The sequence below is a fragment of the Manihot esculenta genome, chromosome 11, assembly GCF_001659605.2.
Source record: "Manihot esculenta cultivar AM560-2 chromosome 11, M.esculenta_v8, whole genome shotgun sequence".
NCBI lineage: Eukaryota > Viridiplantae > Streptophyta > Magnoliopsida > Malpighiales > Euphorbiaceae > Manihot > Manihot esculenta.
The window spans coordinates 3,188,798-3,201,241 of NC_035171.2; the positions used below are offsets into that span (position 1 = coordinate 3,188,798).

At 36.2% G+C, this 12,444-nt stretch overlaps 3 protein-coding genes across 3 annotated transcripts; 2 read left to right on the forward strand and 1 right to left on the reverse strand.

Annotated features, from left to right (window-relative positions):
* The first annotated feature begins 388 nt into the window (after positions 1–388).
* On the forward strand, positions 389–6,329 carry LOC110626013 (lysM domain receptor-like kinase 3). The gene is made up of 11 exons (XM_021771738.2): positions 389–1,530; positions 2,605–2,691; positions 3,261–3,560; positions 3,698–3,843; positions 3,944–4,033; positions 4,143–4,248; positions 4,405–4,556; positions 4,639–4,736; positions 4,820–4,967; positions 5,414–5,521; positions 5,848–6,329. The coding sequence occupies exons 1-11, from the start codon at positions 921–923 to the stop codon at positions 6,010–6,012; spliced, it is 2,010 nt and encodes a 669-aa protein (XP_021627430.1). The 5' UTR covers positions 389–920; the 3' UTR covers positions 6,013–6,329.
* A 37-nt stretch (positions 6,330–6,366) lies between these two features.
* LOC110626015 (clavaminate synthase-like protein At3g21360) lies at positions 6,367–7,730 on the reverse strand. Its single transcript, XM_021771740.2, has 3 exons — positions 7,347–7,730; positions 7,015–7,268; positions 6,367–6,932 (listed from the first exon to the last, which is right to left on the reverse strand). The coding sequence occupies exons 1-3, from the start codon at positions 7,710–7,712 to the stop codon at positions 6,572–6,574; spliced, it is 981 nt and encodes a 326-aa protein (XP_021627432.1). The 5' UTR covers positions 7,713–7,730; the 3' UTR covers positions 6,367–6,571.
* A 74-nt stretch (positions 7,731–7,804) lies between these two features.
* On the forward strand, positions 7,805–10,878 carry LOC110626014. Its single transcript, XM_021771739.2, has 4 exons — positions 7,805–8,321; positions 9,226–9,336; positions 9,426–10,368; positions 10,458–10,878. Exons 1-4 carry the CDS (start codon positions 8,046–8,048, stop codon positions 10,676–10,678), a joined length of 1,551 nt encoding a protein of 516 aa, XP_021627431.1. The 5' UTR covers positions 7,805–8,045; the 3' UTR covers positions 10,679–10,878.
* The last annotated feature ends 1,566 nt before the right edge of the window (positions 10,879–12,444 follow it).

Genomic DNA, 12,444 nt, shown 5'->3' on the forward strand with positions numbered 1-12,444 from the left:
TTGTGAATTTTCCATAATTAAGTCGTTTACAAGTTTTCTTAAAATTGGCATATACTGCTGTATTATGGAACAAGTGATTGGGATGCAATCAAAAAATCAAAATCAAAATCAAAGATTTCACATTAAGATTACTTGCATATATAAATAATTGAATTTTAAATAGCAGATAATTATATTTAAATTTATACATTTTAATTAATTTTATATAAATACTAAATAAAAATTTAATTTAATACAGTTTTGAGGGGATAATTTTAATAATTATTATATAAAAATCCGAAAGTAAAAGTTAATTAATAAATTTGAGAAAAATAAAAAATAATCAGAGGGTTGATTTTAGTCAAAATGAAAAGATATCAAAGGGTCTCGTGTGGCGTGGCCTTCTCCTTCTCAGTCTTCCCAGGAAGTCGCTTTCGCTTTTTACAGTGACAGCAATTAACAGAGAGAAGGAAACACACAACAAAACACCAAATGCCCTGTTTGCAGGCCCCTCTTTCTCTGCTTCTTCTCCTGCTCAAGCCCCCCCTTAGTGCCTTCTCCTCTGCATCTCCACGATTCAGCGAGACTCACCGTTTGACTCTGTTTTCTCCAACCCATCTCTCTTTTTCTCTTTACTCTGATTTTTTTATTCTCTTCTTCCAAAAGCAAAGGAAGAAATGGGAGAAAGAGAAATACTTCAGTAGATCCATGCTAACTTCTGGATCATTTGTTTGGTGCTAATCCATGTTTTCATGCTAAGTTGTCAGCTTTAGTCACTCTGCTTCACTAAATTTATTATTTCATTAATTGTTTTTTTGAAAAAAAAAAATTATCTTCTGGTTCTCTTCATCAAGAGGCAAATCTCAAACCTCGATTTCTACTTAAAAATTTTTTTTCAGGTTTCTTTTGAAATTTCGAATCTTGAAACTTCTTGTGCCCTTATGCATACACGAATGTTAAGTACAAACTGCTGTTTCTTTCCACTAATATGGTTTCTTTCTCTTCAAATCCTCTCTGTATATTCATATTCCACACAACCCATGAACTGTACGGACACCACACGCTTATGCACATCATTTTTGGCCTTTAAACCCCAAGAGAACCAGAGTTTAGCTGTGATCCAAAGCATGTTCGATGTGTTACCCCAAGATGTAACCGTAGAAGGCAATGATCACGGCTACATATTCATCAAGAAGAATTGCTCATGCTTATCCACCCCCAAAGTTTATGCCTCTAACACTACATATACAATGAAATCCAGTGAGGGTTATGCTTATGACATTGTGATCGATGCTTATGATGGGCTTGGTTTCCTGCCCAATACTACTAGATTAGCCAAGGTTGGTGCAGTGATTTCATTGAGGTTGTTCTGTGGGTGCTCAAATGGGTTGTGGAATTACTTGATGAGTTATGTGATGGGGGAAGGAGACACTGTGGAGTCCCTGTCAAGTCGATTTGGGGTCAGTATGGATAGTATTGAGGCAGTTAATGGGATAGGGAATCCAGACAATATTACTGTTGGTGCTCTGTATTATATTCCCTTGAATTCAGGTTCGTCCTGTGCTGCAATTTTTTCTTTTTCTTCTTTGTTGGGATTTCTGATGAGCAACTTTACATTGTTTCTAGGTAAGTTGTTTTATCATGGAAATGTAAATATATGCCTAAGATTGCAAATAGCTTTTGCTGTTATTTTCGGTAGAGGTGTGATTCCGTGCATTTTGTGTTGTTAATTTGTTTGCTTCTGAGCAAATAGATGAGAATTTCGTTAAATAAGTAGAAAAGTAGTTTGTGGAATTGTGGTTAAAAATGGACTTTGAACCCTCGCAAACAAGCAGTGTTCGCACCAGGAACGCCCTTTTTATCTGTAAATTTGAAAAATGCCTCATTGGCAAATGCTATGCAATTTCGGAAAGTTGAGATTGGTTTAATGATGAGTTGAGGCGGTAGCAGTACTGTGGTTTGTTGCGTGATCTTGACTCTATGTAGTCAGACTGGCTTTTGAATGTGATTTCCAAATATAGTCAAAGAGGTCTAAAGCAATTCCCCAACTCAAGATTTTAGCTTGATCCTGGATCTTCCTGTTGAGGTGACTGTGCAGATCAACTTTGGGGTTGACTTTGCTGTGATATGCATTTTTTAATTTTCTTAGCAGATCATGAAAGTAGCATGTATTCAATGTACATTTTGGAAGCATATTATATTATATTGTATTATATTATATTGATTGGATGGACTAAGGTTACCTAGTGCAATCATGTCACATTGTTTGACTTTGATGATGAAGTTTCTCCAGTATAGTTTAAGCATTCAACATCATATGGCGCTTGAAAGAGGAGATGTTTTATTATCTTTAATGGAGCAACCACTGTTTTTAAATGGATACTGGATGAAAAATAATAAGTAAATTAGCTGAACCCAAAATTTTCTGTCTGAATGGACTATTAGAGGGAAAATTAATTCAGTTCATTGTTTGTAATGAGAAGTGCTACTATACAGTTAACTGAACAGAAATTTGATTCCTCGTGTCATTTCCACTATGTTGTGTTCTTTTAATAGCTGAACTTTATTTAGAAGTCCATTATTTGCGCAGCTACATGCTTATTCTATCCATATTCTTTTCTCCAGTTCCTGGTGAGCCTTATCCTGTGGAGAATGACATTCCTTCTAGTCCCACTCCTGTTCCTGAACCTTCTTCTTTTGACAGTTTCTCAGGTATGGCTTTGTACCTCTGTGATGTTGTGTAATTTGTGATGTGGCTTATGCCTCTTCACTGGTACATATAGCATGGACACACATACACTGAGATTGAGCTTCCACATAGTTTTGTCTTTCACTGCTTTATATAAGAAATTGTCTAGTTTCATCTGGAAACTTTGATTGTGTGATAATTAGAACATATGCTTGTGAATCATGGAAAGAAACTTAGTACTCAACTACAATAGCATATGTTTGGCCTCAAGACAATACCTGCACTACAACCTGCTAAGGAAAGAAATTAAGTATTTACTATGAACAGATGACAAGTGCCAGCTTGCAACTCTTGTTAGTTTACTGTTCTTCTTTTATGTTGACAAATTCATATCTCCCTTCTAATCTGAAATATTCCGAATTTGTTGAGAGATGTAGTGAAATTAGATGCATTGACGCTAAACTTCATTTCATTTTCCCTTTTGTGCTGTAAATAATATTTAAATATTGGTTTAAATTCTATGGAAATCAGTTGGGCTCATGAGCTTCTGATCATAATTCTTACCACTTTTGAGCTTCTGATTTATTTGCAGGAAATCCACCAAATCAGAAGAAACACATACCATATGGATGGATCATAGGTGGTCTTGGGATTGGTCTTGCACTGATTGTATTTTGTATAGTTATTTGTATATGTTTGAAGTCCTCTAGCTGCTCTTCAAAACCTCTAGGAGAACATGCTAAAGACCCTGATGGCAAGAGTTCTCATAAGTTTCATATTCTTCGCAAGTCAAGTTTCTGTTGTGCTTCACGGAGGTATATGTCTGGCAAATCTGGAGACTGGAAACAAACAAATGGAGAATCTAGCAGCCACCAGATTACTATACCTAAAGGTTTTTATGGAAAGAGTTATGAGATTCTGAAAGGAGAATTTCAGTATCAACCATTGATTTTTCAAATTTTAAGTTCTATTGCAGTGTTTTTGCCAATTTTAAGCTTCAAATGTATGATTATATGTTCTTATTCACAGCTCTAGGAACTGATATGCTTGATGTAGAGAAGCCTGTGGTTTTCACATATGAAGAAATTATTTTTGCAACTGATGGGTTCTCTGATTCAAGTCTTATTGGGCATGGAACATATGGTTCTGTATATTATGGCCTTCTTCGTGACCAGGTTTATAGCTTTTTACCCTTTTTTTTTCTTTGTTTCATATCATTATGTATATAATTTTCAATGTCACTCAAACCAGTAAAAATAAAAAATAAAAATTCAGGAGGTTGCAGTTAAGAGAATGACTGCTACAAAATCTAAAGAATTTATGTCAGAGATGAAAGTATTGTGCAAGGTCCACCATACAAATCTGGTATTGCCCTTTGTAAACTGAAAGTTCACTAGTGGTGCTCTTAGTTTTCAAGCTGCTTGGTTCAAAATATTTGAAGCTTTGACTCCTATATTGGTTTAATTTTGTCAAGGTAGAATTGATTGGCTACGCAGCCAGTGATGATGAGCTCTTCCTAATTTATGAGTATGCGCAAAAGGGTTCACTAAAAAACCATTTGCACGATCCTCAGAATAAGGGTAAGTCACTTGTAAAATCTTTGCTTAGAACACAGTTGTTGCAATGCCACTTGCATTTTGATGGTTTAAATTTCTTAAGTTTGTGTGTTTCATTATAGTTTGTGCACCCATGACTTGTATATGATATTAAATGTTGCAAATGGTGTTTGCTTTTAGGCAATACATCACTTTCATGGATCATGAGGGTTCAGGTTGCACTTGATGCTGCTAGAGGCCTCGAATACATTCATGAGCACACTAAAACACACTATGTTCACCGGGATATCAAGACAAGCAACATCTTACTTGATGGTTCCTTCAGGGCTAAGGTTTTTCTAACACATCAGTTTTCATTGATTTCATCCATTATCCTTGCATATTGGTTCAGCTCACAAAGTTTTTTACATTTAGATTTCAGATTTTGGATTGGCAAAACTTGTTGGAAAAATAGGTGAGGGAGAAGCTACAACAACAAAAGTTGTTGGAACATTTGGTTATCTGGCTCCAGAGTAAGCAAATATGCTTTATTCAGCTACTGTGGCCTATAACAAGTCCTTCAGTGGTCTCAACTCTTAGCATTGCTTTTTTGCAGATATTTGAGTGATGGTCTTGCTACAGCCAAAAGTGACGTGTATGCATTTGGTGTGGTTCTTTTTGAGATAGTATCTGGGAAGGAAGCCAGAATACAAACTGAAGGTGCAGTGGCAAAAAATCCTGAAAGACGTTCACTGGCATCCATTGTAAGTTCTGCTACTGCACAAATTTGAAGTGATACAATTCCGAAATGTTATGGAGAGCCTTTTTTATGCTTTATGCATTAGTATTGAAGGAGGGTTAAGCTCTATTATTGTGGAATCAAGTTTCTAAGATTAGAGAATATTATAGAGTGTGGTTTGGGAGGTTGGAAGGCTTGATAGCTCTCAAAGCTGGGGTTGTCATGTTAGGTAAAATGGAGGAGTTGAAGGATAGTTTGAAGTTATTAACTGTGAATGTCTTATCCCTGATTGATTCTCAATTAATTCCTGTTCTTTTTAATTCTTAGGCTTCTGGTTATGATGAATTTGTACATACTTCAATTAGTATTATGTTGTAATAATGTCATTCTGACGTGAATGTTTCAATGAGTGAGCATCCACATGCTGTACTGTCATACTAAAGCATTTCCACATCTCTTGAAAAATTACAGATGCTAGCAGCTCTTCGGAGCTCACCTGACTCCATGAGCATGTCAAGCTTGAAAGATCACATTGATCCTAACATGATGGATTTATATCCCCATGATTGTGTTTTCAAGGTAGATTTCTTTGACCTTCGCTCATGTTGCAAATTTTATTGCAGATTGGTTGATCCTAGTTTGCATTCATAATTAGAATGCAAAGCTTGCAGCTGTTTTAGGAAAAAGGAAACGGCTCAATTGTCACTTTACTTTAGCTGTTAAAATATGATGATAGTCCAGAAAGAGGAATTGCCACAGTTTTTCTATGTTTATTTGCGAGTTGCATTAATTTATTCATTGGGATGGATTCCTGGTCAAGTAATACCATGCATGGACATGCTTATTTTGGCGATTGCACCTCCAACTGATATTTAATTTCTTTCTTTGTGGATGTCAATGCATAGTTGGCCATGCTTGCGAAACAATGCGTGGATGAGGATCCCATCCTACGACCTGACATGAAGCAAGTTGTGATTTCACTGTCGCAGATCCTTTTATCCTCCATTGAGTGGGAAGCAACTCTTGCCGGCAACAGCCAAGTATTCAGCGGCCTTGTCCAAGGAAGATAGTGATTTAGCAAAGCTCCTTTTCAATCCCCAATCCTTTGACCTCCTCCCTCTCTCCTTTATTCCCAACTTGAGCCCTTGTGAGCTTGTAGTTCCTTGTGCATGGCTGCACTAAGTGACATTCTAATAAAGTGATAATATAGTAGCAGTCGTGTACCTCTTTTATGTTCTTCCCGACTATTGATTTTGTATACAATTTTTAACTGTGAGTGGAAAGTTTTGATGTAATGTAGAGCGTGGGAATGTAGCTAGAGAAAGGTTGACTTCTACGTAAGCGAGAGTTTGGTAGCTTATTACAATAACAATATTTTTGCTCTTTATTTATGGCTCTTGTAACATTCAGATTGCACACACGGATGAATCAATAACTAAATTTTTAGGCTTAGGAATGAGTTTTCTTGTACAGATGTTAAGCAGGGGATTCAGGGTATCTGATCCAGCAGTTCTTTGGTAACAAAACCTTTATTTCATGAGTTAAGACATCTGAAACATGATAATATGGCTCAAGTTCGTTGACCTACAAGTATACTGCAGTTTCTACACTGATGCATGATTCAAAGGACTACTTGCAAAGAGAAGCCAGCACTCGACGAGGCGCATCGAAAGATTTACGGGCATGAAGAACAGCCCAGTTATCTATCAGCAAGACATCACCTTTCTGCCATGGAATGGCGACACTTTCATCGTCAAGAATTTTCAAGCAGTCATAGATTATATCACCTGGTAATGGTTTACCATCCCCAAATGTGACTGCCTTCTTAGGATCATTTCTCGCGTCTTCCCAACCTGTGTAGGCAGCCACCATGCTATTGAACCAAATCTTGCGATTTCTCGACTTGTCATATTTGACAGCCGGGATTGGACCCATTATCGTTTTCACTCCATCTTCCAACCATTCCAACTCCATTCCTAGCTTAGCTGCCCTGTTGAAACAGAGTATAAGATTAATAACAACTTGATGAGAAGCAAGTTTTTCTTCAAAACTTGAGGAAACAAAAAACAAACCTTTCCTCGGCCACACTCTTGTCTTTGGTCAAAAACGTCGACTTCCATCCGCGGCCAATTGGGGATGAAGGATCATCATCTTCACCCAGTACTCGATTATAAATTAAACCATGCTCCTCCAATCGTTCAACGAAATCTGGGTACTTCTCTTTCATTCTCTCGTAGATAATATGGCTAAGAACTATAGGAGTTTCTCCTCCACTCCTTGGTTCCACTTCACAAAAGAAGAACAATTTCGATGGAAACTCCGGAACCTGAAAAGGCAAATTAACTTATTACTCATCCAAAAAGATCAAACGCCCAGAAGCGCTTATCAATTTACGGAACCGCACCTGTGCCATCTCATGGTGGAAGGGAATCTTCTGATCAGGTGGGGACTCATTAGCTGTGAAGACCCGTCCAACAACGTTAGTCCTAGGGGCGGCCCCGCCGACGTAAGGCAACTCCTCGAACCCAAAAGCCTCGACGACGTCGTTGAAGTCAGAAGCTGTGTTTACGGGGAAGCCTCTGAAGAGAATCGCTCCACTTTTGTGAAGCAAAGACTCGAGGTATGGTTTCTCGGTTTTTATGGAGAGAATAAGAGAAGAAACAGAGGAAGGAAAGGAAAGAGAAGAGTTTGGAGCGAGAACAGAGGGGAAAGGAACGTAATTGAAGTGTCTTTGCTGAGGGACTTCAATTTCCTTGAAATGGTTTGCCATTGCTTCTGCGCTACTGCTTTGAACCTGTGATCAGTTGTGTTCCCTTTTTGAGCGCGGATGGTGCGTAATGTGCACGCGCCAGCCTGCAGTATTGCGACTTGTTAGGGACTCATTGGGACGAATTGTGTCCAGGTGCAGTGTATTTGTGGATTCTTTTTAGGTCTTGGGCCACGATGATTTGGGCCTGTTTCCTTAAAGATCTCGGTCCGACCCAAACCGAAACCACAGCTCGTTTGCTCTGCCCGTTAGAGTGCAGACAAGAGAAAGAGGACGCCCGCCTGCTTACAAATTCAAATCTGGACACGGAGGATCGCAGTTCGTAGAGCGAGAGAAATGGCTAGAAACGAAGCGAAAGCGAAATCCGTGAGGAGAGCACTGAGGGACGTATCGAATAATTATACTAACGGCAACAATGGTGGTGGTGGAGGAGGAGGAGGAGGAGGAAGATTCTCGAAATCTGTTAATGTGAATAAGAAAACGATCTCAGAGAAGCAAATCGAGAACCAACAAAGTATTACTATGGCTCAACAGGAAGGCGGCCAAGGAGGAGAAGACCATCTCGATCGCCTCTTACTTGTCCAATCCGATCTCTGCTCTCTTACTCGCCAGGTAAAGTTCTTTTCAGAAACAGAAACTCTTAATTTTGAAGGGTTCAGAAACATTTGCTAATGCTGTGATTACTTTTGCAAATATAGTCTCTCTAGTCTCAGCTACCGAAACTGAATGTTGGAGTTTTGAATATCTTAGCTACTTGATGATTTTACTGATTTAGATGACATCAGTGATAGTTTGGGATCCGTTGTCTTCTTTTCCGATTACCTCAAGTTATTCACATATCGTATTAGATAATTCAGTGAAAACTTTTAGTTGGATCATGATTCTGTGTTTGATTAGATACAATGTTGCTTCGATTGATGATGTTTGCATGTGTTATATGTAGAACCTTTCTATAGAGAAGTTAGAAAAGGGGAGACTGGGAAAGGAATATGGGACCTATAGAGGGATGTCGTGAAAATTTGAGGTGGTTTCTGTTATGATTGGATAAATGGCAATTCCTTGTTTCTTGTCTTCTATTTCAATAGAATAGAAAAGACTGGAGCATGCGCCATGGAAATAAATTCCTTGAATTGCCTTATTTACCGGTAATATTCTTCATGTGTGCGTCAAAACCTTATGTGTTCCCCTAGCACCAGTTTCATTTGGGCAGCAAATTAGGAAATCCAGGTAGGGGAGCACGTTGGAAACACAGATTAATAGATTGGTTAAATGATCTGACTTTATTTTGAAGCTTATAAATGATCCTGTGACGGTGCCATAAAGTGTAGATGTAGTGCATATTTTTATAGACCTGAAGAAGCAGAAAACTGTGCAAATCTCATTGGCAAATATACATCTGTTCTTTCTTTGTAAGAATTGATTAAATGGGAACCAGTTTGCTTTCTTCCAGAAACGGCAAAATTTTATGTGAATGAAAATGCTCCATGCATGCATAACAATTTTATTAATTTGACAGATTGATGAACTTGTTGCACAAGCATTTAAACTGAAGGCCAGCAGCAAACAGGGAAAAAAAGAAATTGAGTCCTTTTCTCATGTCTTGTCCGACATGCTTTCATCCTTAAAGGTTAGTTCTCTGGAAATTTAGTTTCTGCGTGCAAGTTGCATTAACTCTATTACATAAATGACATGGAGCATCATGTACAATGATTGCAGCCATGGGCTTCCAGATTGCAGGAGACATTCTTTACCCCTGCTTCCAATATTGAGACTCAGTTAGGGCAGTGTTCGGCAGATAAAACTCTTTCCAATATAAATGGCGATGAAAACTTTGAGGTTGGAAGTCCAGAACAAAGAAGGATGAGCTCATTGATCTCTCCTTCTCCTCTTGTGTCCTGGCGAGCTGACTGTAATATTGAGAGAAGTAGACAACTCTTTCTTCTCACGCCTCTTCCTATATCAAAAACATTATCCTCCAAACATCAGGACTTGTCTAAATCAGTATTTGAAAGAATTGTTTCAAATCCTGCTGGTGAGCTATCATTGTCTCTGTCAGTTTCTGGAGATTTAAATGATGATTTGCTTGAAGGTATAGCTACAGATCCGACCCCAAATAAGCCTTCTGAATCAGTTGTAACTGAAGCAAAAAGGACTCTTCATTCTGAGTGTGTTTCGCCTCTAATCTTTTCCAAACGAGATCATGCTATGCTCGTTATGACTCCATGCTTGAAGATGTCCCCTCCAAAATCTTGTGTGTTGCTTGAACCTATTTCTGAGTCCTCTCATAAAGGCAAAGGAATGGTCCGGAAGTCCACCCCATTTCCTGTTGGAATTCATTCACAGATTTCTGAATCCTCCTCTGATAGTGAAGGTTCTGAAAATCTGACTCTGAAGTATCCAGAGCTCATGGGGATACAATGGACTTATAAATCCAGGATGGGAAAGAAAGAGATAGAGGCATCCCCTAATTGGTTTTTTTCGCCTCCTAAAACTTGCGTTCTACTCGAGCCACCAGATGAGAAGTCTCTGGATACAGTTGCTACTGATAACCTCTTGCCAATCAGTGCTCCTCTTTTGGATCATCAAACAAACTTGAGTTTAACAAAAGAACGCAATGATCAAGTTGGTTGTCACGAAATCAGGAAATCTTGTAACCAAGGTATTCAGCTTCTTGCAGTCCTTTTCATTAATCAAATCATATGTTGAACATAATGCTAACAGGATTTCTTTTTTCAATATAACCTATAGATAGCAGCTTGACAGCAGTAGAAAGCACCCCCATATGGAAAGAACCTGCGAGCACAATGAGGAGAGGGAAGCGTCCAGGTGAGAATACTCTGAAAAAGGAGCTGTGGACAAAGTTCGAAGCAGCGTCTACTTATGGGATTCGTCTAAATGTCTCTGCACTGCAAAAAACTGCACAGAAAGGATTTCTTGACATGCTTGATGAAGCTTCTCGAGATGGGTAAAGTCCACTGGCTGACAGTTTTGAGATCACAAGCATTCTCCTTGATGTTTGAAGATTTTGAATGCAAATCCTTTGTATGATATACTGGCGCAACAGAGGTAAGAGGCTTGATAACCTCTTTTATTGTCAATCATCAAAACATGTGTACTTTTGACCTTGGGTTAATATTCCAAACATAGTGAGGGCCTGCTTTTCTCTCCATCTTTTTCTCATCATCCTAGTATGAATTGAAAAAAAAAAAAAAACAAAACTTTAAAAATTCTCCAGAGATGAGATGGAATGACACCGTCCTTTTTTCTTTTATCTAAAGATTTTGACTTTGAATTTTGAGTATGAATCACCTTTAAACCCTTGCTTCTTTAACTATCCTGTGTAAATTTAAATTAATTGAGTAAATAAATTTCAAATATTGGATAATTTTGATTTATAAAAAAACTTCAGTATCAACGTGGACATCGGGCTGTTGGAGGAAACTTTATTTTAGATATTTCATTTCTTTTTGGAAATCAGTAAACAGTGAGATCTTGTATGCAAATATAATGGCTGGCTAATTATGAAATTTTGTAGAAAAAAATCTGGATAGAATTTTGCAATTTTTTTCTATAATATTCAAATTCGAGCAATACACCTGTTTTTTATACTTTTTTTTTTTACTCTCTAGAATTCTTGACACTTCAGTAGGAAGTCGAAATTACCTCCAATCTATTGAACCAACTCTATACAGTGTTAACCCATCAATCAATTGCATTCTCCGGTCCATTGCTGTTTTTGTTTCTTTTTTTGCTGTGTATCGTTTTTCACTCTTGTACAATTGGGAAATTTCAATTTAGTTAATTTTTTTACCAAATTAGTTTAAAAGTTCTAATTTAAACTTTAAAATTCTTAATTTATTAATTTAGTTAAAAACAATAAGCTTAATTTCTTGATTTTTGAGTTATCTTGATTTAACCCAAAATCAAGAATCTCAATTTTTTTTAAAAATTATTCTGAATTTTTTTATTAAATTGAACTTGAATGGAAAATTTAAAATTAATTTAAACAAAAAGTTTAAAATGGTTAAAGTTAAACTTATTCGATAAATAAAGAAGTAAAATTGAAAATTAATCCATTATTATTATAATAATAAGTAAATTTAAAATTCTTAATACCTCGAATCTACCATTTACCTATATGACCATTTTAACTTTGCCTATTTTTGGCAAATAGTCTAATTAATTCTACGGGTTTCTTTTTGGAAAAAGAATTACATAGTAATAAATTCTTTAATATGGAGGCAAAATTTAGGTAGTATTTAGTTTAAATCGAAAAATTAATCGAATTAAATTAATTTAAAATTTTGATTTGATTTTTAATTTTAAAAATTTTAGTTATTTTGATTTTATTTAATTTTAATAAAAAATAAAAAAAATCGAATCGAATTGATTAATATATTAATATATTATTTTTAATAATAAAAAAATTAAATTATAATTAAGATTAAAATATTTTAATTAAATTTTAAAATATTATAAATAAAGTGTAAAAAAATAAAAATTTATTAAAAATTTAAATTAATTAAATCGAATCGAAACGAATAAAATTAGATCGATTCAATTCAATTATATAGTGATCAAAATTGATTCAATATGATTTTTATAAATATTAAAATTTTAATTTTTAATTTATTTAATTTGATTTAATTTTAAATCCAACCCGTGAGTCACTAATAACAAAATCCATTATTTTGGAATAGTTATTCGTATTTTACATTTTTTTGATAGTATAAGA